The sequence below is a fragment of the Argopecten irradians genome, chromosome 1 (assembly GCF_041381155.1).
Source record: "Argopecten irradians isolate NY chromosome 1, Ai_NY, whole genome shotgun sequence".
Lineage (NCBI taxonomy): Eukaryota > Metazoa > Mollusca > Bivalvia > Pectinida > Pectinidae > Argopecten > Argopecten irradians.
Window position 1 is genome coordinate 16,625,164 of NC_091134.1, and position 24,170 is coordinate 16,649,333.

The following is a 24,170-nucleotide window of genomic DNA, read 5'->3' on the forward strand; positions in this document are numbered from 1 at the left end:
ATATCCAGGTGACTATAACCTTAGTATCCTGGTCCTAGTTATATTTCATGTTCCTGACTCAAATTAAAGTCCTTGATCTGTATATAATGATGCCAGGTAACTTGTATGAATCTACAGAATAATCTGACTTTATCAACACACCAGAAATGTCAACGTTGATATTCTTTATCATAAGAGCTATTATTGTACTCCATGTATAGGGTCAGAGGTCAGTATAGTCATTTTAAAGGGTCAGAGTTCCATGTACTCATCTTTATAGGGTCAGAGGTCAGTGTAGTGATCTTTTCATTGTACATAACTCTTTTACAGATGAAGAACTTCTGAAAGGTCATCTTTGGTAATCTGTTTGTACACACCTGTACCACTAATGCCACTACTATTAAGCATTGTTTATGAAGTTTCTTTTCTGTAGATCATAATCAAAAACATCTTGATTCAGAAAATGATAAACGACAACATAACACCATGATACGCCATAACAAACTGGTAGCAAAACACAAGAGATAATTCAACAAGCAATTTTTTTTTTTAATTTATTTTTTGCAAAATTTAGGTGTACAACTTTTTGAGACAGACTCTTCTTCCATTTTTACAATTTATAATAATACATCTCTATAGGCACACACAAACAAAACATCCATACTATGTAAAACAGAACCTCTGTAGGTCTATTGTACTCTGGAATTCTAAGTGTTCAGACACTACACACGTGCAAAGGTACAGTCGTGCATTAAACGTATTCTAGCCACACCATTGGTTGTTGCCATGACAACCACAGACCACTCAGAAACTAGTAATTTAGATATTCTAATTTAGAGGACAAAGCCATTGTGACAGATTCATGGATTGATTAACAAGGAGACAAAAATAATAAAAAATAAATATCATAAACACATACTTACAAAAAAATCATATGATTGTACGACGGCAATAATAGGCAGTGATTGGTAAAGACTGAATTTAGTTAAATAACATGTGCAAAATGACATATTCATAGACTTACTTAAAATTTGGATTATAGATGTATTATTTCCAAATGGATGAAATAAATAAAAAAAACAAACAACAGAACTGGATTTCAATTTAGCTTGGCAAAAATTTTCAATAACAATAATTGTAAAAATCATTACAAAATTTGTAAAGTAGATCTGGATTCCGTTAAAGCTTTAAACGGGTGGTTTTTTTTTCAAGACAGTTTCCAATAGGCTATAAAAATGCCCTATAAAGACAGATTCAACATTAATACCAGAATCTGTGGTCATTCATGCAAGCACATTCTTCAAATGTTTGTCACTGGAGCAGGCTAGCATATACAAATCAAAGTCATGAGTATTATCTCTTTATCTTCTTTTGTAGAAAGTTTTCTTTTGTGTGTGTATATATATATATTTTTATCATGAAGCGAAATCCTAAAGTTAAAAATGAGATTCAAATACAAAAAGCAGAGGCGATGTATTAAAAAAGAAATCCATAAACACTCCATTATCATTTTCTCAATATTCTGCATGAATTAAATTGTTATAATATGGAATATTATCTTTGAAATCTTGGAATCAATAAGTTGAAGTAATTTCTAAATTTGATAAATATTACGTATTCACGAGCAAGCCAGAATTAGACACGCACAAATTGTTTCAGAAATAAAGCACCATAGCAAATTTAAAATATAATAAAATCTATGTATAAATTCATGACAACAGCACTTGATAACAATTCCCTCAACTCAAAAGGAAAAAAAAAATCAAAATATGATGAACTTTTTAAAGTTTCCTTCAATAAGTGGGACCATAAGGAATTCTTAGTTCAAAATAAAATTCTCCCAGATTACATAATAGATTTAGAATCTGTGGAGCAAACGAAGCCAGCTGTATACACTACAGCATGTGAGTACACCAAAATCATCGTGAAATAGTGGTTATATACACATGTCAAATTCTATACATATTTCAAATTGGTTGGTCCCTCATTTCATAGGACAAAAAAGCAACAAGTTCAATTATATACATATAAATTAACATAATTTGTACACATGGCAGGAAACTTATAAATCACAGCTGTTCCGGGAAGTATGGCAGCTTATAGAAAATATTTACAAACATACATGTATATCTTAATTTGGTTGCATCAATTCTAAACCTTGAATGCACAACAAAACAGATGAGAGTTTAGCATTTTTACCTGTAGTGTCCATATCATATCTGATACAATAAAAGTTATCGAAAACAGATATCAAATCTTATTGTTGTTGGGTTATTTTTAAATATGCATCTTCTGGACTTTTACAGGTAGAATGGAACTCTAGAGAGTAACAAAAAGGGAGGTAAACCTAATGTAAAGTTTACTCCAACATATTCACTTTGAAAAATCTTAACAAATCATTTTTATTTAAGGTATATTTTTACCAACAGGTTTACAATATCCAGGAATGGAATTGATGTTTGAAAACAATAACAGATACCTTTCATATCTTAACCACAAAGTTAAAAAAATCAAATTCAGTTCAATTTTAACAAAATACAGGAATGTAATTGAATATTGTTCAAACAAAGATTTGAATGATCAAAATGTCTTAAAGACAATTATAACAATAACAGATTTCAAAATCAGAAACATTACAAAATATATTTGAATGGAATGAAGCATTTCATTGTTGGTCCATGGTTTCAAAACATTGTAAATCTAAACAAAAATATTCTTAAAAACCTTATTCTGCTTTGGAATTGTCAAGTATTTTTTATCCAATTATACAACTTTGAAAAACATCAGAATGCAAAGAACTGGGTAAATGTTATTGAAAATCTCAAAAAAACAGTTGTAATGACTAGTGCAAATGCTTTTTAACTGCCAGCTTCAAAAATAAATAAGATTTATTTATAAATGCAGATTTGCATGTTGTAACATGCTAGACTTGTCTGGTTCATAAATAGATGAAAAATGTTTTTTTTTACAATGTTCATTAATTTTTTTTCTCTCATGATGAACAAGCTAGTTGGGTGGGCGTTGGTGAACGATGCACAAGTTCTCGTTCTGGCACTACAACGTTGTTGTAGAAACCGTTATGAACTGGAGTTGTCTTCCCTTCGTCATTATTATTTGATACTACTTGTTGGTTGAGACAGATTTTCTTCATTTGGGGCTCGTCATTATCTTCCAGCTCTTCGTCCAAGTCGGAATCGTCCTCGGCCATGTCCATTTTGTCGGTACGATCCATTTGGTGATCCAGCAGTGGATGCTGCTTCATATCACCATTGAGAATTCCGTGGGAGAGTCCGGAATCTGTGGCCTTTCCGATGAAATTACGGATCTCGGAGAAGTAGGATTCATCCTTTTCATCCAGATCGGGTTCATTGATTGGTGAATCAATAACGTTAGGGCCTTCAGATTCATGTTTCTTTAAATGGCGGTCGAGGTTGGTCTGCTGACCAAAGCATCGGTCACACAGCGGACATTTGAATGGCTTTTCTTTGTTGTGAATGTTTCTAACATGTCGCTGAAGATTGGATGAGATGCTGAAGGAGCGTTCGCAGTATTTACATTTGTATGGCTGTTCACCAGTGTGTGTTCTCAGATGGCGAGTCAAATTGGCCGACCTTGGGAAAACTTTTCCGCAGAATTTGCAGGAGTAACGCTCTTTAAGTTTGTTGGCAGGATATGAGAATTGCTCTGGAAACTTGTCCATTTTTAAAATTGGAGACATGGTCTTGTCCATGTTTTCTGACTTCATCCCATAAGGGCTGATGGGCGAGTTTATGAAAGGTGAACTTGTAATAGGAAATCGTGCATAAGGCATGTACCTAACATTTTCTTGTAGACACTGGCTCAGTTTTTCTTTGTCCATTCGCAGTGTCTGCTCATAAAGAAGCTGGTTGGTAAACTGTGGATAAGCATAGTGAAGTTTTGAAGACTCTGGCGTTGTTACAGCAGCCTTCATTTCTCCAAAAATGTGGGTTTTCCTTGTGTCAATAGGGCTTACTTCCTTTGGAACCTTCTGAGTTAGGTCGAGAGGCTGCTCCCCATGTGTCTCAGGTGATTTCTCCTTCAACTGAACAGGCAGGTCTGGGGAAGACATTGCCGATCTGCTGGACTTTGACAAATCAAAAGGTGTGTCCTGTTCCTCAGCCGTCTTCTCAACAACTGGGCTCCTGGTTGCTGGTGACCGTGGCGACCCTTGGGCGACAGATTCTGGTTGAAATTTAGCTGGGAGAAAAGCAACTGGTCTTGGAGATTCCATCATTGGTTTCTGATGGCGCCGTACACTGCTTTCGCTCTCTGCATCAGAGGCTGAGCTACCATCATGCTCACTAGATGAGCTCAAAGGGGAATCACTTGGTTCTGATCCAACAGAATTTTTTCGGAAGCGTTCTTCTTTGACCATCTCTGGCTCAGCAGATATGGGTCTTGGTGAAACTCTTGGGATGAAAGCTTTTCCTTCTGGACTTGTGGCATGTCCTAGATTGGATGGGTTCGATGGAGACATTGGGCCATTGTTGAGCGAGCCGAACGGCAAATGAGATCCAGGAAACACCGGGTAGGAAGCTCCTAGAGGAGGGTAGAATGGATACGGAGGCCTGTACATGCCCATTAACAAAGCTGGGTTCAATGTACTGGCAGGATTACCGGCGTTGTGCAAACTCATCGGTGAGATCTTTTCAGCAGAGAAGGGCATGTGCATGCCGTTTCGGAGAGCTCCCTCACAGAATCGCTTGTGTTTACTAAGCGAGGTCACTGTAGAGAAAGCCTGTCCACAGTCTTTACATTTGATCTGCTGGCGGCAATCGGCATGCATCCTCTTGTGGCGACAGAGGTTGGAGAACTGGGTGTAGGCCTTCAGACAAACTTCACACTGAAATGGCTTCACACTGCTGTGGATATGTTGGTGTTGTTTTAAACCGCTGGAGGTGGCAAATGTTTTCCCACATTCTGTGCAAGCATGACAACGTGCTCCCACATGCTGGGCCCGTATATGGCGCTGAAGGTTGCTTGGGTCTGTGAAAATTTTATCACAGTTTTCGCAGTTGTAGCGTTTTCCAGAATCGTGGGATATCTGAAAAATATCAAATGAGAAAGAATATAATAATTGCAGAGAGAAAAAAACAAAATAACTTATATATTACAAGGTTAAATGATAACTCCAGCACACAATTTATATTTATTAATCATATAATTTTCTAAATAACAAGTCTATAATTGGAGTTATATGGTGACCATTTCTATATCTTTTATTTTCAAACATTATCAAATAGTTTACTGATATGAAAAATTACCAACCTGATGGCGAATAAGGTTGGATCTCCACTGAAAGCTTCTGGGGCATTCTTCACATTTGAACTCTCCTTCCATCGAGTCATGCTCCATATGGTCATCTCCGTCATGAAGACTGCAAAACACAAAAAGAAGAGAACATTAAAACCATACCAATAATAAAAAATTTAAAGACAATGAAAATAGATAAAAGACTAAATATCTGTAGTCATCATTTAAATGTTCAAGCTCTGACATATCAAAATGGACAAAACAGGATGGACATGGACAACACTTAAAATTCCCTCTCCCCTCCAACCCTATTTAATGTAGGGACATTAGAAAATTATTTATATGGAACAAGTCAATCACCAAAATTTTCAAATATAATTTTAAATTTAAAATTTCTGACATTTCTAAATGTGGTAAATTTATCTGATGTCCATCCCATAAACCGTATGACACAAAACATATAAAGAAATTAGAACCATTTGGTTATGTCACAGACAAGTACACAACGTACCATCACTTTATTGTAACGTCAGAAAGTGGAAATCAAACTACACAGATTACACATGGACATGCGACTCAAACAATGCACTGTATGATCACAATGTTTTCCCCGGATATATCTATACATTGGGTGTATCCTTTTCACCAGAGACAGGGTCACCCGAGGCCAGGTTCTAACCTTACAAAGAATTTTATCATTATTTTGTACAAGACATCTTTAATTAGGTATCGCTGAACCAGGAAATAGCTTGCAATCTTAACCCATTCATTTTATCGCACTGACACAACTAATTTTAAACATGATACTACTTTAACAGTTTTGTCTTTTAAACGTATAACTATTACAAATTGGGTAACAGTACAAAGACTGTTATCACAGAGAAACTCTATATCACAAGTAGTTAATTTCTTTCTCTTCCCCTCACTTTTATTTTCCTGCATACTTTTAATTATGTTTAAATAGTTGAAATGTTTTATCCGACACAAAATGTCATCAAAATTCCATCCAAACAATTTTAATTTAAATGATTTTAGATGTCATCTATTTTGATTTCTATAATTAAGATTTTAGTCATTTTTACATCAGATCCATGATATTCATTTTTTTTTTTTTTTTTTTTTCAATTGAAGAGATCAATTTATTTAATCTGTCCTTATAACTGCAATTTACAGTACTGGTAATCAAAATCAATTAACACCTGATGAAAGTTAACTTGAAGTTCTGATGGAAAAAATGATTATTACATTTTATTTTACATAAATATGTATTTTTTTTTCTATTGAAATTTGAACATGTTTTGTCCCTTAATTGATGTTCTCAATATACTGCTATGTTCTCAATATACTGCTTTTATACTAAAAATGTTTTAATGGAATAATTGAAGTGAATGATAATGCTAATTTATTCTGATAACCAGGGATCTAGATATCATATTATCTAGATCTTTATCATCAAATTATAGCACATCCTGTTTACTTTAAACTTAAAAGTCATCATAACCTAAGCTACATTAACATTAGATTATAATTAAAATACCTTAAATTTTAGTCAGTTTTAAGATGATACCAGGAAAATTTAACACCGGAATATAAATATTTATAAGTTTTTATCACAGAAGATAGTAAGTCAATAAAAAAAATTAAGGACTTTCTATTGAATACAAACATCATGAAGACCATGATTAGCGAAAAAAAAAAGATGATCATAAATTAATCTCCTGCAATCTTATCAGAAATAAAGGCAATTTTTTTCGTTTGATACTTGTTTTTTATGACGAAATATAACCAACGCCCGACAGAAAAAAATCTCTACATAATCATTATACACCGAATGACATTATCGAAAATTGATTTAAATCCCAAGCTTTTATCTGATCAAGATGACACGAATGATTCCTGATTTATGTCGATATGCAGGTGCCTGATACTCGAAATGAATTTTATAATATTGATTTTGGACATCAACAAGTGCATCACGAATTATAGCGTTTGTTTCAAAGGATTTTAGTGAATACTATTAGAAACAAAAACCACTTTACATAAGACAGATATGTCCTGTTATACCTAAACCAAATCAAACAAAGTTGAATTTTCCGTATTTGCATAACGGATTAGATGATATTTTAGAATGATCTTTATTACTTGGAATCTGATAAATTTTACATCAAATTTCTACAGCGTACTATAAGAATATTTGCAATAGATATAAAAAATACTTTTATGTTACAAACGCCAAGCTTCCTTGGTTTTAACATGTACACTATATTCAAGGTGAAAAAAGTGGAGGATATACACATGCACTTTGTCCGAGATAAAGTTATATTTAAACTTTGGGATTCCTAAAAGCCACTGCATACAAGTCAAATAGATTTGCACCATATTCTCAGCTGAAGAGCTACTTGAAGCTTGAAAATAAGAGTCCTCCACTGTTTCTATGATGTAATGTTTTAGGAATACAAATGCAGTTTTATTTACCTTTAGATATAACAAACTTTTTTACCTGGCCTTTATTCAGGTATAAGGTTATAATGAAAAATTTGATAAAATCTTTTTATGCATATTTAAAAATGTAGCAATGTAAAGTTTTGCTAATATTTTGAAATATTTTTCTGGTTTAAGTAAATATTTTTGTAATTACCTTGTGCTGTCTTCGTCCGATCGACTGTAGAGGTCCGAATTGTTGTCCTGAATTTGTTGGGCTTGTTTAGTGCAGGCCATCATTTGGTGACGTTTCAGATTCACAGCGCTGCTGAAAACTTCATTACACTCGGAGCATTTGTAACCGAGATCTGAAAAATACAAAATCACAAAAAATTAATGTATGAAACATATAAAACGAAGTAAAAACTCATTTTAGTAATAATAGTTTGAACAAAGTAATATGTTTGTAGAATACACGTATCTTAATTCACCTGTGAACATGAAGATCTAGTCGTTTCCATACATGAGATAAATTGTCTAATAAAAATCAGATCCATTGGTACGAGATAAAGATGGCCGCTGCCTCGTGATAATTGCCCTAATTAACAGTAATCTATCAGCTATAACTACACCTAAGGGTATCATTATATTTCAATAAACCCCCAATTCTAAGCTCCGATACTGTGAGTAAAACATTCTCCTAAACTTCCAAAGAGATCTAAACACACTTTGTCTCATGTCCATTTTAGCTATTATCTGTAAAACTTCGGCTTAAGTGGTTAAGAAGTTGTTGTGGGCCGCTCAGGTGAAAATTGCCCCTGTGATCGTGTCAGTTTTCCTACTGGAGCAGTTGGCCAGTCAAGTCTGGATAAGCCATAAAGATAGGACAAAATCCGGATGGCACACAATAAAACCATCCTTTCAACTTCTTCTTGAGACAAATTTTAAATCTAAGTCAACAAAGATGACTATTTTACAACCTGATGTTCTTCCTGGATAGACATGTGGTGATACTTGGTATAGTTGTAAAACCATATATCTTTTCAACAGCAAACTTCACAGCATACTATTGCACTTTTTAATATCACTCTCCCTGAAGACCTGATATCTGAAGTACACGGTCAGTATATATACAGCTTTGTCATCCAAATAAAAAAAGGGAAATTTACGAGATTTTTGTTTATGGTGTATTCAAGACATCTCCAAACTCTTTGGCTTGTTTAAAATGGGATTTATCCTTTGTGGTTGAACATTGAAACTGAACTTCATAAACAACTTCAATCTCATTTAATTGAAATTCTTAATTAGTTAATTTCTTGTATAAACTAATTATCTAAGAAATTATTTTGTTTTATTGAAAACTGTTTGGATAATTATATTTTCTTTTAATAAAGAATATTTATACTTTTCTGAAGATAATAAAAATTTTAAAGAAATCAAATATTCATACAAAACCTATCACATCTAAATTAAAAGATTGAAAAAAAACCCAAAAAAACATTACATTTGAAATAAATTATGAATTTAAAATCAAGTGCACAACTTTATTAATAAACTTATCATACAGGTTATTGAGAAGATGAGATACAGGGATTTATAATAAGAATTTTAGATGCAATATAATTGACGTCATCTTTCAATTACAGCCTGCAGCTGCCCAAGTTAAAGGGTGGAGTAGACTTTGTTGGCGTTCACAGTCAGATGAATGACAAAAGCCACTAGTAGAACAGATTACATTTAACCATTGTCTGCACAAGTCATCTTCATGATTTCACAGAGATAAGAGTTTTGATAGAGAAAGCTAAAGCAGATGAACTTAAATTTCATGAATAGACGATGCAAACATAAATGATTGGGACACAGAAAATGTTAGTCTAACGGTTTTCGGTTCAAGCAGGTGTCATGACGACCTTATATGTATTGGGCAACAATTCTGCCTGTAGAGTTTGGTTTTCACAGGTCCTCATCTCCGAACTCTTTTGTCTGTGGAGATCACAAAAGACAAGATGGCAGGCATCTGCTGCGAAGAGTGTGGACTAGCGAAAAAATTAACAATAGTAAAAACCAGGTATGGCACACGACTTATTTGTGCGTCGACAGACCGTTAAGGATTTTATTAGAATATACGAGAGGGCTGCGATACTGCCCGAGTTCTCCATTAAGCTGGGAGTGTGCCCCTAGTATGACAAACAATTTTCTCAAACATCTTGATATCAGTCATCGGTTGTGTAAATTTAAAAATCATACAATAGCTCTGACATATTGAATTGAAGATGTGTCGAACCACTCAAAAGGCTGATATAATTGTCCACTAAATGCCACAGAAACGAGTTTTTAGGTGAAATCATTGCCTGTTGGCTTTACCAATAATGGGTAGAAATATTAAAATGAGACATTGTTAGGATCTTATTACAAGGAGATTGATGTGAATTTACAGCCCACAAGCACACAATGTAAACAGTTCACTCTTTATTACAGTATCATCAAATCAAATAGAAAATTAAAATTAAGTGAATTAAAAAAAGATAAAATGAAGTAATATACAAAAGTAGCAAAATGAAATGATTGAAATATATATCTATTCAATTAATATACTTATTAATTTATTTATTTTATGAAAATCTGTATAAATAGTGAAAAACATAATACAATGTTCTTAAATTGAAAGAACTTTTGAAGATTTCTTTTTTTTATTTATTTATTTATTTTTCAATCGACATTACATATCTTTTACTAGATTTTTAAAGCTAGACTTTATATTAAATGTCTTTTATTTATTTAAGATTTATCCACATTTCACTAGCTTGCCATTCAGTACAGGTCTCCCCTCCTCACTGTGACAACCTCCTGCTATTTATGATACATAGCTAGTACGCCCTAATTATCCCGAGTGACAGGGGCAGTAACTTCTGTCAGCCTGGTAGGACCACTTTCTGAGCAGTACTTAGGAGATGGGGTGTTGACAGAGTATCAAGAGTGTCAAAGCTACATTATGACCCTATCTGTTATTCATTAAGATCAATAATGTTGTTTATTGGGAAGTTGAGCTGTTTGGTGAGACAAGTGCCCCGATTTAATGAGAGACTGGCCATCAAGTACTGATAAGAAGGAGCCATATTAAGGGCCCATCCCACCAATTAAACACCAATCATCTATTCCTGTCCTGGTGTAAATGTCATCAAGTGTTGTCAAAGAGTTGCTGAAGCTGAGCTGCCTCATTAGGAGTCTTGTCACAATATGTTTTGAAGTACATGCATATCTACATCTAGATCATTTATTAAAAAAAAAGAACCACCTATCATCAGCATTAGACTTCAGTTACATGCTCTGTAAAATGGCAATTCTTGTTCATATGCTGCTGGACATATATTAGGATAATATTTGGTTACTCGTGATGCAAGCCAATTTCAGTATTCAATGTCCTAGGTAGGAAATCAAAGTTCCACTTAAGATTGGTATATGGTATCATTAATTGCAGAGTGGTGCGAGCCACCTTAAGTAAGTATCTTGGGATAACTGCGGAGTGGTGCAAGCCACCTTAAGTAAGTATCTTGGGATAACTGCGGAGTGGTGCGAGCCACCTTAAGTAAGTATCTTGGGATAACTGCGGAGTGGTGCGAGCCACCTTAAGTAAGTATCTTGGGATAACTGCGGAGTGGTGCAAGCCACCTAAGTAAGTATCTTGGGATAACTGCGGAGTGGTGCAAGCCACCTAAGTCAGTGTCCTGGGATAACTGCGGACTGGTTGTGGAGTGGTGCGAGCCACCTTAAGTGCTCCCTACAATGATGCGACAGATAACACAGACATCCTGATAGGTCACCACTTAAACTTTCAAATAATTAGAATTCATAAGATGACACTGTGTTACTGCGACAATGAGCTCGGTCAAGGAGGAACACAGTCAAAAGTCCGCTCTTCTGCAGTTTTCCGGATGTTAAAGCGGAGATAAGTTTAGGGGCTAATGATTAATTGTTTGCCTACAAGTAATAAAGTGTGTGTCAAAGTGATCCGGCTACTGTTTTAGTCCGATTAGGATAAATCTACAACCTGTTTTCTCAGAAGCAATTATAATCCAGCATTAATTACATATATAAACCTACTTCTACACAGTGGAGAAACGTCATGTTCTTTTTGAAAATTAAGTCCTTTCATAGAAAACATACTTTGCAATTTTCATAAAATGCATTAAATTGTTTTTATCAAAATTAAAGAAAATCTTTTCTAAGAAATTAATTTCTTTTCAATCAATAAAAATTGGAAAAAACATTTTTAATAAAATCCTTTTATTTTTATTTTTTGAAATATTTTTAAAATCCATCTAAGAATTTGGGTGCAGATGTGAGAATTATTTTTAAAGAAGCACCTTTACAAAGGCTATCGTCAGCCTTTGTTCAAAAGCAGGTGGTTCCGAATCATTTTTATCATTCTTTTTTTTTTTAATCTGCTCCTTTATATGTTGTTTTCTGCATGATGGTCACTTCCATGACAAGAGATGACCGGTCAGTTGTGGTCACTTCAGTGTCATCCGTGGTCAAGCTATTCCCATGGTCACATCAATTGATTATACACATTAAAAATTCAAATGAAATATTTCACATGAAAAAAGGAAGACCTATACTAGTAAAGAGGTTGGTTGTTGGTCATATCCTATTTAATTATAATGCATCCAACAAAGGACGCTGGTCACTCACTGACCACTACAATGCCAAGTGTCCAGTTCCTGAAGACTGACATAAACCGACCCTTCCCATGACCCTAAGATACGTCTTTCGCCAGGTCAAGATTAGAAACTTTAGCCACTGACCACTACCTCAAACAGATTTTTTTAAAAGCTATTGTCCAGCTCACAAGCAATCAAAGGAAGGAAGCTGCCAGTTCTTTAACCGACATTTCATATTATAATAATTCATAAATTTACTGAAATGTAGCTTTTGTTCAGTTAAGATTTTAGGTCCAGTTCTGAGTCCCATTGTCCAGCAATGTCCACTAGTGGTCAGTTGTCTGCATACAAAATTAATGATAGCTTAGAATGTATTCTTTGCAGAAGTCTTTTTGCAGGGAAATAGTTGACAGAGATATGACACTGCATTTCAGGCTGCAGCTGCCACCCTATTTAGTTCTTTGGCCAAGCTGACCAAAGGTCAATCAAAACTGACCAATACAAAATATCAACATATTTCATGATTTATTAAATTAGAAAAATACATATCATCTAATATCAGTATTAGTTTGAAAATGTCTAATTTAATAAGATATTTTACTCTAATTCTAAAAAGAGAAAATGCATTGCTCAAATTAATTTCATTGTGGTAATTGATATTATTTAGACCGTTTACATTTCTTGAATTTGAACTAGTCCCTTTTTTTGGAGTCACAGTCAAATAAAAAGATTTCAGAAATAAATTCAACCGAACTTTTACACTATTACATGTGGCCAGGAAAAACAAATTATATAGTATTTCTTTTAATATAAATTTTTTTTGCCTTCATTTCACGTTGATACAAATTAAATCAAAATAATTCATAAGTCAAAAGAAATGATTTTATCTATTTGTCCAGCACTTAAATTCAACAATAGTGTTATTTTGTATCGATCAATAAAAAAATTAATCTTTACCTTGGTATGAATTGAAAAAGTCTTTAATTGAATTGAAATCCAATTACACTTTAACAATTAAAATCAATTTTATTGCTCCAACATTATTGCTCCGACATTTGTATTTTGATATTTGTTTAGGAGCGGAATGGGACTGTTGGTTAACATGAAATGTTTATCAAAAGGAAACTAATGCATTGTATTCTTTAATACATTCATGACAACAAATCCCGCTAAGATTTGCTCAGAATCCCACAGGTAAATTCAACAGCGAAGACCAGATTGTATTTGATCGAAAGTCATTAGCGAACTATCAGCGATTATCCTCGATTCTCTTTTATATCTTTTCGTCAAGTTGTGCCTCCACCCTCTATTTCCGCAGGTGAGCGAGTACAGCTATATTATGGAAGAGGCCCACTTCACACTATCTTGTCCTATTTTGACTCAGTCACTATGAGGTTAGCCGGGTACCTTCAGGTGAACTCGAACGTTTGTATTGTACCCGATTGTAAGCTTAACCAGAAACTTGTGTGTAGGAAGAATAGCGTGACTTTTTGCAATCATCCGTCACACGATTTGACATACGAAGATAAGGTCATAAGACCCCACGTTTTTATTCACGGCAGTTGACATCACTTGTCAAAATTTTTAAAGACTTTAAACAATTTGCGAAAACAAATGAGGAATTTTAACTGTCCACTGGTGGAAGGTTGCGATATTTTGACACAGAGTAAACCCGTTCCATCTCTTAACTATCATAAATCACACCAACAAACATTTTTACAGCCAGAGCCAATCTTCATCAGGCAAGTCGATGACATGATCCAACCTCATAATACTAAACCCTAATTAGGACTCCTAATTAATTATAATCATGTCATCGAAAATGGCATTTATATTACAGATTCATAGAATTTTGCTAAAAAAATAAATTACTTTGAATATCTATATCCTTATCATTTTTGGCATGTGTACAATAATCTACCAATTACTTGAACTACAAGTCAAATTCAGAAAATAAATTCAATTCTAAAACTGGTGAATTAATTTTCAAATCTCCAACAAAAAAAAGTCTTCAAATAGAAGCTTAGTCTTAATACTTATTTAGTCTATATGCTGCTTCTTAAATATGTACATCCAAGATAATATGGAAGTTAAAAAACCCACTTGGAATCAGTTTATCAGAATTCATGGTTTTGGGGCTCTTTGCAATACTAATAGGGAAGTTTTAAATAGTCTTTATTAGTAATGTCAAACTTCTTAATCCAAAACTTTTAGTGCATAATTTTAATCCATTAAGAAGCAGTAACATTTTGTATCCAAAATTTAATTCATGAACATCTTACTACAACATTGTATAACAATGTTTATTACTCTGATATCAAACAATGTACAACATTGTCTATTTATTGTAACACATTGTATAATATTTAGTGGCTATACTAATTATAACTACACATTTTGTACAATGTAGAAGGGTACTGTTCTGCACAGAAAATATCCTGGATGTTTTTAATTAGTTAATTAACAAGACATTACTTAACGAATTAACCTAATGCATATCTAATTAACATTATAGTATGATACATTGTTAAGATCCTCCTAACAGTGGGTTGTTTATCAACAAGTGTGGTCTTAATGACAGATACCTGTAGATTTACCTGTAGATCAAACTGTTCTTCATTAATCACCTGTCATTGTTTGTTTGTGACAGAACAGATATGAACAATCTGTCAAAATTTTAACCTTTCTGTTCAATACCTCACTAATTATCAGTGTAGAATTTTTTAACAATTTATCTTTTAATTGGTGGTCTGCATTAATTAGAATGGACAAACTTTAACTGATATATTGATTAGAATAGAACTTTTGCTCTGTGCCTTAATTAAACGTTTTGTCATTTACAGCAAATAGCAGAAAAGTTAAGTTTCAATCAGGCTTCATTCAGTTGGTCAAACTCTAAAAACTGATTGAATAATTTTGTCATTCTTACAGAGTATTTTCGGGGAAAAGATTTGGCTGCAATCATTTCATGCAGAAATGACTTTCTTATTGCTGATGATAATATTTAAATTGAAAATCTTATCTATAACAGAAAAAAATGTAAGGTCTTGTCTTCTATTCAGAGGTTGAATTGTCACATTCTTTAAAGCACAGATATGATACAGCGTCTTTTTACCAACCCACACATATATGACACAACAATAAAAAAATTCTAATGAGCCTTTAGCTTGCACACATGGAGAACAAATAAAATAGCTTGCACACATGGAGAACAAATAAAATATTGTTTTTTTTTTCTCTCTCGATCAGCATCCCCAACACAACATTGAATAGATAAGAATTTTAATGTAATGTACATCTTTGGTAGATCTATTAACCTTGAATATAGACAATCTCAAACAGACTTATATAATTATTTACTTTCATTTTCATTAGAGTTATGTCTTTCCTACTCCATTTCCTCTCCCTCCAACCCTCAAAAGATGTATGATTGGGTTATTTTTAAGTGAACTTTTAAATAACTGTCTACTTTCAGTTTTATCAAATACTTTAATTAAATGAGTATGTGTTCACAATTCGTATAAGTTGATATCATGCACTTTAAACATGATATTTGTGAAACTTAAGAAGATAAATACAAATGTAGCTTATTCTACAAACATATATAAGATTTTAAAACAAAATATCTTAAATCTAATTAGCAAAATTTCTTACCAAAATTAATTTCCAAATCAACTACCAAAGATTGTATAATTTCGTAAAAATATTTAAAGGAAGCTAATAAAAGTAGCAATTGAAATTATTGAGGTTATAAAATTTAAATAAAATTATTAACTATTAAATATAAGAAATAAGTTCTTACCTTGATCCAATTTGGCATGGAAAGATGCCAAAGTCGTATGATGTTCGATGTCCTTCTCTGGGTAGAGACTGTCATTTGTGTAAAGTAACATTTCCTCGGCTGCGTTAATACTTCGCACTGTCCGGTAAAACACCTGTGGTTAAAATGGAGTACTTTTAGATAATCATTCCTTTCAGCTGTAACTCCTGACTGTGTGTATCAAAGTCACTGTCGTCTGCTAGTATATAGTCCTTCTGCTAACTGTCAGTCAGTTCCACGCGAAAGATTACACCTCAAAAGTCGTCTCGTTTAATTGTTCATCCAAGAATAATGAACATGGTTTTAAAAACGCTAAGATAGTTATCAACTGAAAATGCCTGCCCAAGTAAAACTCGCCAATCAATGAGGATCTTCGCTAGTTTCACTTACTTATGATCTATTTTCCTTTTCTAGCTGACTTGTCAATCACCCACGCTCTGACATTTAGGCCACGCCTCTCTATTGATAACCCAAGCCAATCAGTAGTCACCTACCCGAACCACTTGCTTAAGCCCCGCCTACTCCAGTAATGTAACAGTAATCCATGTCGCTTTCACTACAGAATGTCACCGACACAAAGAAATACTGTTGATTTGTTTGTAGTAGGCTACTGACTTTTTCAGTGTTTACAATAGGGTATTACACCAGTGTTTCGTCTGTTTGTTTATTTTTAAGACTACCTATGACATGTAGAAATTAGACATCTAATTGTACTTGTTTTCTCCTAATCACCACATACCGGTGTCATACGAATAGTATCTAACAGTTCCTCCTAATAATCCACTTTCTGTTACAAATCAATATTCTGTCTGTTTTCACGAGAAGTTAAGGTGAATACCCAAGCTTGACAATCTGAATATCACTTCCTTGAGATGTCAGTTTCAGTTAATCTCCACAAAAAACACGTATGGGAGATGACACTGATTTTAAAATCACAGAAATAGATAATTCTGTAAAATGTGGTTGACATTGATTTTAACTCACACACCATATTGTTGAATTCTCCAATGTATAGATGTGTTATTTGTGTCAATTTCCCAGTTATTCTGATATTACAATTGCATAATATCAATATTAATCCAAAATTTTATATACTGTCATTATTTTTTCATGTGACACTGTTCTGAAGAAGAGCAATTATGAAATTTTTAATTGTGTCATTTTTGTGACAGATTGTTTGGAAATCTGATATTGACAATTTTAATGGGGATGTACAACTTGAGAATGTGCTTTTTCCTGGTTGGTACTGATTTTAAAAACACTTCGTATTGATAAGTTTTAAAGAAGATTTTGCTTTGTTCATTTTGTGAGATTTTGTGAGATGATGATACTGTATTAGTCAGAAAATATGTCAGCTTTACTCTAAGGTTTAACCCATAACATCGTAAACATTTCCTGATTAACAAATTGTATTATCTTTTCTAAGCAGTGGTTATAAGAAGATTTCTTACAGAAGATATGATAAGAAGATTTAGTTAGTATTCTTTGTAAAGGGTTACTAAGTGATAGAATAATTCTCTGACAAACAAAATATTAAGCAATGCAAATTTCTTTGAATGAAATGATTTCAAATTACAAAGAATGAAATAATACAAAAGTTAAATTCTACCCTGAGAACAATAATAAAAACAAGTTATAAATTTCTCCTTGTTTTTGTTTATTTTGCTAAGTATCAGTACATTTTCACTTTATGAATAAATAGGCAAGGGCTAAAGATGCAGTTCTAAATTCAAATATGATTTAAAAAAATTACACACACATAATAAAATATGAATTATAAAATCATTTTAAAAGGGTTAAACTCTTCTGATGCAGTGTGATGCTTTTCTGATTATTTATATTTAATTACTTTATGAAAAAAATCTCAACCATGCATGTAGGACAAAAGTGTTTGATAAACATTAATTACAGTTGTAAGGAGATTTATGATAATTTGTGTATTAATTTCTTATGCATTTCATCAGGAAAACAGTCATTAACTGCTTAATTTGCACAATTCATACACAACACTAGAGTGAATTAAGGACAGATAGCAGGAATATGCATGTAAAAATAGTTTAACTTTTAATATTTGAATTTTTCAATTTCAAATGCAATTTTTAAAATCAATTTTGCAGTAATTATCACTTGATGCAAACCTGATAAGATAAATAGATTTAAAAGGTATTCAATATTGAATCGGAAAAAAAAAATCATAGTGATATTGAATTCATCAACTTTTAAAATTTATATTAAATTCATTATCATATCTTTAAACTGAAATCAGAGTTGTAATTTGGAGGGAAATGTATTCATCATGTGTTAGCCTAGTGTGACAAGTGTAGATTTCAGGAACATGTCAATTTCAACACTGGTTAAATTTCCATTGCAGGGAAACAATGCATGATTATGTCATGTCATGGACCCCTTTTTGTTCTCCACCCACTTGGTGATTAAGGTCATGGGTCAGATCCCTATCCAGGGCCTGACATCTGACCCCTGAACCTTAATCAGCTGATCAACAGCCCCTGTTCATCAACACCCTAACACTAAGAACACCAGGCCCCCTGTCTCACTGTTAAAAACTATCCTGTCAGTCTAGCTTGGCATGCCAATCTCTGTTCAATAATCATATCAACCAGAACTAATAATGTTTTCCTTTTAATACCAGTCAATGAAATCTTGTTTACTTTTATAACTTAATTATGTTGACAATAAACAACTTATGACAGAGAAAGTATCAATTAGAGGTGAACTTTAATACAGTTTTTGACACCTATATCTCTCAACATAATCCTTTATGTTTTTGGAACTATACTGTATGTGAAAATAATTCACAATGTCTTACAATAATTATAAAATACAATGATTTGTTGCCCAATATATCATGTTGAAACTAAAATGAACATCTTTTTTTATAATGCAAACATCTCTTTATATATAATTATGGCATACACATGTATAGGGGCACCTGTCTATAATGGACACACCTGTGTAGGGAGACCACCTGTCTATAATGGGCACACCTGTGTAGGGAGACCACCTGTCTATAATGGGCACACCTGTATAGGGAGACCACCTGTCTATAATGGACACACCTGTATAGGGAGACCACCTGTCTATAATGGAGACACCTGTGTAGGGAGACCACCTGTCTATAATGGACACACCTGTATAGGGAGACCACCTGTCTATAATGGAACACCTGTTAGGACCACCTGTCTATAATGGGACACCTGTATAGGGAGACCACCTGTCTATAATGGGCACATCTGTGTAGGGAGACCACCTGTCTATAATGGACACACCTGTATAGAGGGACCACCTGTCTATAATGGACACACCTGTCTATAATTACACCTGTATAGGGAGACCACCTGTCTATAATGGACACACCTGTGTAGGGAGACCACCTGTCTATAATGGACACACCTGTATAGGGAGACCACCTGTCTATAATGGACACACCTGTATAGGGAGACCACCTGTCTATAATGGACACACCTGTATAGGGAGACCACCTGTCTACAATGGACACAGGAGACCACCTGTATAGTAGGAGACACCTTCTGACCTATAGGGAACCTGTCTTATGGACACACCTGTATAGGGAGACCACCTGTCTATAATGGACACACCTGTTAGGGAGACCACCTGTCTATAATGGACACACCTGTATAGGGAGACCACCTGTCTATAATGGACACACCTGTATAGGGAGACCACCTGTCTATAATGGACACACCTGATAGGGAGACCACCTGTCTTTAATGGACACACTGTTAGGAGACCACCTGTCTATAATGGACTTAGGGCACCTGTCTATGACACATCTGTAAAGGGAGACCACCTGTCTATATGGACAACCTGTATAGAGGGACACCTGTCTATAATGGACACACCTGTCTATAATTAACACAGCTGTATAGGGAGACTACCTGTCTTTAAGGGACACACCTGTAAATGGCGACCAACTGTCTATAATGGACACACCTGTATAGGGAGACCACATGTCTATAATAGACACAACTGCATAAGGTGACCACCTGTCTATAATGGACACACCTGTGTAGGGAGACCACCTGTCTATAATGGACACACCTGTGTAGGGAGACCACCTGTCTATAATGGACACACCTGTATAGGGATATCACCTGTCTATAATGGACACACCTGTATAGGGAGACCACCTGTCTATAATGGACACACCTGTGTAGGGAGACCACCTGTCTATAATGGACACACCTGTATAGGGAGACCACCTGTCTATAATGGACACACCTGTCTAGGGAGACCACCTGTCTATAATGGACACACCTGTATAGGGAGACCACCTGTCAATAATGGACACACCTGTGTAGGGGACCACCTATCAATAATGGACACACCTGTATAGGGAGACTACCTGTCTATAATGGACACACCTGTGTAGGGAGACCACCTTTCTATAATGGACACACCTGTATAGGGAGACCACCTGTCTACAATGAACACACCTGTCTTTAATGGACACATTAAATAGACACATCTATATACAAAATTTAAGACTCACTGCATGCATATTACAAGTCTGACGCATTTTCATTTTCAAGATAAACAGTCATGTCTGCAGGTTAACCCAAGACAACACATTTTCACCACCATTTTTAAAATAAATCAACTGTCCAATCATTGATCTGACATCTTAAGACAAAAGCCTTAAATTTGTGAGTATCAGACTTAATCCTTAACCTAATCCATCCCCAGATTCCAGACATGACAATCTGTCTCTTTATCTCTTCGGGGGATAATATTTGAGGACACTTCAGTGGGACCGTTCTGCACGTGTGCGGACGAGTGTGCCGAGCTTTGATTCCCTGGGTGATGACCACTTCCAATAAAACAAAGCAAAGAGAGCCATCTGTACTCGCCTCTTCAATTAACCGTTCTCATCTATAAAGGTTAAATCGGAGTGCCATTGTCGGACATGAAAGGACCCGAGGAGTACCGAAATACCAGCAAATACTCCAATCCAAGTGTATGGACTTTATTGATAGGACAACACTAACTGTCCACGTCCGAGATGAAAGACGAACATCGTTATGATCAAATCATTAATTGGTTTTTGTATAAATATTTGGCATAAGTGATCTAAACATTATCAATATTTAATCAAGTTTCTGGGTTTAAAGACAGATGCAATATGACTTTTTATGCAGTAGAATCTTAGCTTTAATTTGATCTAAGATTTGTTTGTTGTAAGATAAATTGAATAAGACCTGATAACAGATCCCCAAAGCTAATATATTGTAGGATTTATGACTGAAAATACATTACTGAACACATAATCCGAAAGACTAATACTGATTTTTTTTTTTTTTTAAATTACACAAAGACTATGATAGGATAGAACCAAGCATTCCTGAAGAGTTAGTACTCTCTGATTGATTAATACTTCTGCCTTATAAACTTGTATCTACCTTCTCATTAGTGAGATAATTTAATTACATGTCAACATTATTTTTTATTTCAAGTTTGTAATGATCTATAAATACATTTAATTGAATGAAAGCTAGAAATGCTTTCACTATGTAAATGGGATCAGACAGGACGACACCGGGGATACGACTGTACATGAGAAGATGCAATGTGAAATGACAAACATGGGTAATATGCTGCACTTTTTCTTGGGGGCGGGGGTTAGTTTATTTGGCGAAGGGAACATAAATATGTCCGCCATTTCATAGATTCCTTATGTCAACTTGGTATCAGTTTTCCACAGCCTATTTTCAACATTGAATAATTGTTATATTAGTAAAAAATGTATCAGGTACCAAAAAGATAAAAAGATGGGCCACATATAATATCTAAATCTAGGAGTTAAAGACAATTTGGATACAATATTGCATAGTTTTCTTAAAGCTCATAGATTACTTTAAAATGACCCCTCATAAAAAATATAAATTAGACATGTTAAAGACACAGTAATCGATTTTAACGATTTAAGAATAGTCGTAGAGTGGCGCACTCCAAACATACTGAAATATGGTAAATTTATTATTTAGGAGAACAATAGTCAACAAAACAATTACAAAGAAACTAAAGGCAGCGAAGTAGATTTCACTTTCAACACATATAGTGTTCTCAAGAACATCTTAAAACCCATCAACTAAGTTGTATTTTCTAGAGCTTTTCAGTGTTACAGATACAAGTTACATCACGTAATGTGAATAAGGCTGGAATAAATGTCGAAATGCGTAGTGCGTAACACCTCTGAAAGTCTATACCATATGTAGGACACTTAACACACAGATTGAGAAGGAAAATATAAATTTCTGAAAAACACAAAAAAACATTGAAGTCTTATAAAGCTGTCCTTTCTCAAGTGGATCCAACTCAGAAATGCTGAAACTTCCTTTTAAATAATCATCTCCTCAGTTCTAGATTTCGGAAGCCTTGATAAGGATCTCGCTTCACTAAACACACAAATACTGCTGACAAGCTTAAAAAGTTTTCTTGCTAATGAAAAAATTCACATAATTTTTATAATATTCATCATTTAAATCTCTAATTATAAAATTATTCTTTAAAAAAAAATTGCTTATAATGAATGATGTTGCTTGCATTACCAATTCAGGTTTTGTAAAGTTAATTTCCGTTTTTATAATTTTGAGCATTAAGCTAACTGTTCGGAGCGTTTGGGAGATATTTCCGACCAATATCCTCTCCCAGCCCTAGTCCGGTCACTGAGACCTTGCTGTTGTCATGTTTCAAATTTGCCCCATGAAGAGAAAGATGACATTTTTCCAGCATCCCCAAATTTCTGTGAAGTAATTTATTCCAGATGTCTATTTCATTTTTATGATTGCAACAGGAGGGCCTGTTGCTTACTCGAGTTCTATGTCTTTTGGGAAGATTTTCACACGCTTCAGTTTTTGTCTTGAAAATGTCATCTTGGATGCTCTCAAGTTGCCACTTAGACATGTTTTGTCTGAAGGAAATTCTGCTTATTTTCTTTCTTGTCTGGCCGATTTAACATCATAAAATAAATTCCTGGCAATTTTAGAAATAAAACTAGCTTTGAAATCTAATTTGCTGTTGTTTGTCTTTTATATTATATATATATAATTATGTGCCTCTTAAAAATGATATAATACCATGCATATTTAACACAGTTCTACTGTGTTTGCATATTACTGAGTTATCTGCCCTGATGGTAATGTTAGCAACATATAGTGTCATGCTTTTCAGAGAAAAATAAAATCATTGTCAATCAAATTTAAAGTTTTAATTATTTCAATGTAATTGAAAATATAACTTTTATAAGTTTTCCCGACCAAAGCTTTAACTAATTACCTGCTTATCAATTTGTATCGCCATCAAGTTTCGAGATTCGTGATCCTCCGTACTCCGAATATACTTCATCCAATTACCCGCTCCGGGTTCGCTAGCGTCAATCCATCCCTTCACATTGTGTTCCTCATCCACAATCTGAAAGCAAAAATCTTCCGTAAGCTTTCTAGAATTTAAGATTACAGTAAAACAAATTGTATAACTATGGGATCAAAATCATCATTTTCAAATGTCTGCATTCTGAATTGAAGACATGCAGTCTGAAAAATCCCAACTTCACTGTCAATTCAAACTCTGATTATAGCATGTATATACAGATTAAAAAATGTTTAATGTACTTTTTATATCTACACAATCTGAAATCAGATATTTAATTTAAACAGAAATATACAAATTTGTTAAATATTTAAATTCTAGATTCATAACACAGCTAAACTTGCAAACAGTTTAATTGTAAACACAGATGTAAAAAGTTACCAATTTTCTTTTATAAATTATCTGAAAGATTTCCGCTTTACAATGACATGAAGAGGGGTCCCATCTGTTTTTAAACAAGCGAAATAGACAACATAAACAATATCACTCTTGCTATTAACGCCCCAACATCACTCGCTGTACAATTGAGAGAGAACGGCTGCCGTAATAGCGCCAAACAATAGCCCACTTTCTCCTGCCGAAGATACCACGCCTACCTAGCATCATTA

At 34.0% G+C, this 24,170-nt stretch overlaps 1 protein-coding gene across 1 annotated transcript in view; it reads right to left on the reverse strand.

Annotated features, from left to right (window-relative positions):
* Positions 1–517: 517 nt before the first annotated feature.
* The window catches only part of LOC138319110 (histone-lysine N-methyltransferase MECOM-like), a 112,825-nt gene continuing 89,172 nt past the window's right edge, over positions 518–24,170 (reverse strand). The window contains exons 3-7 of the mRNA XM_069262043.1: positions 23,470–23,604; positions 16,138–16,270; positions 7,892–8,042; positions 5,269–5,377; positions 518–5,044 (exon numbers count right to left, since the gene is read on the reverse strand). Coding sequence (XP_069118144.1) covers positions 2,972–5,044; positions 5,269–5,377; positions 7,892–8,042; positions 16,138–16,270; positions 23,470–23,604 — 2,601 coding nt within the window. The 3' untranslated portion in view covers positions 518–2,971. The remainder of the gene's footprint in view (positions 5,045–5,268; positions 5,378–7,891; positions 8,043–16,137; positions 16,271–23,469; positions 23,605–24,170) is intronic.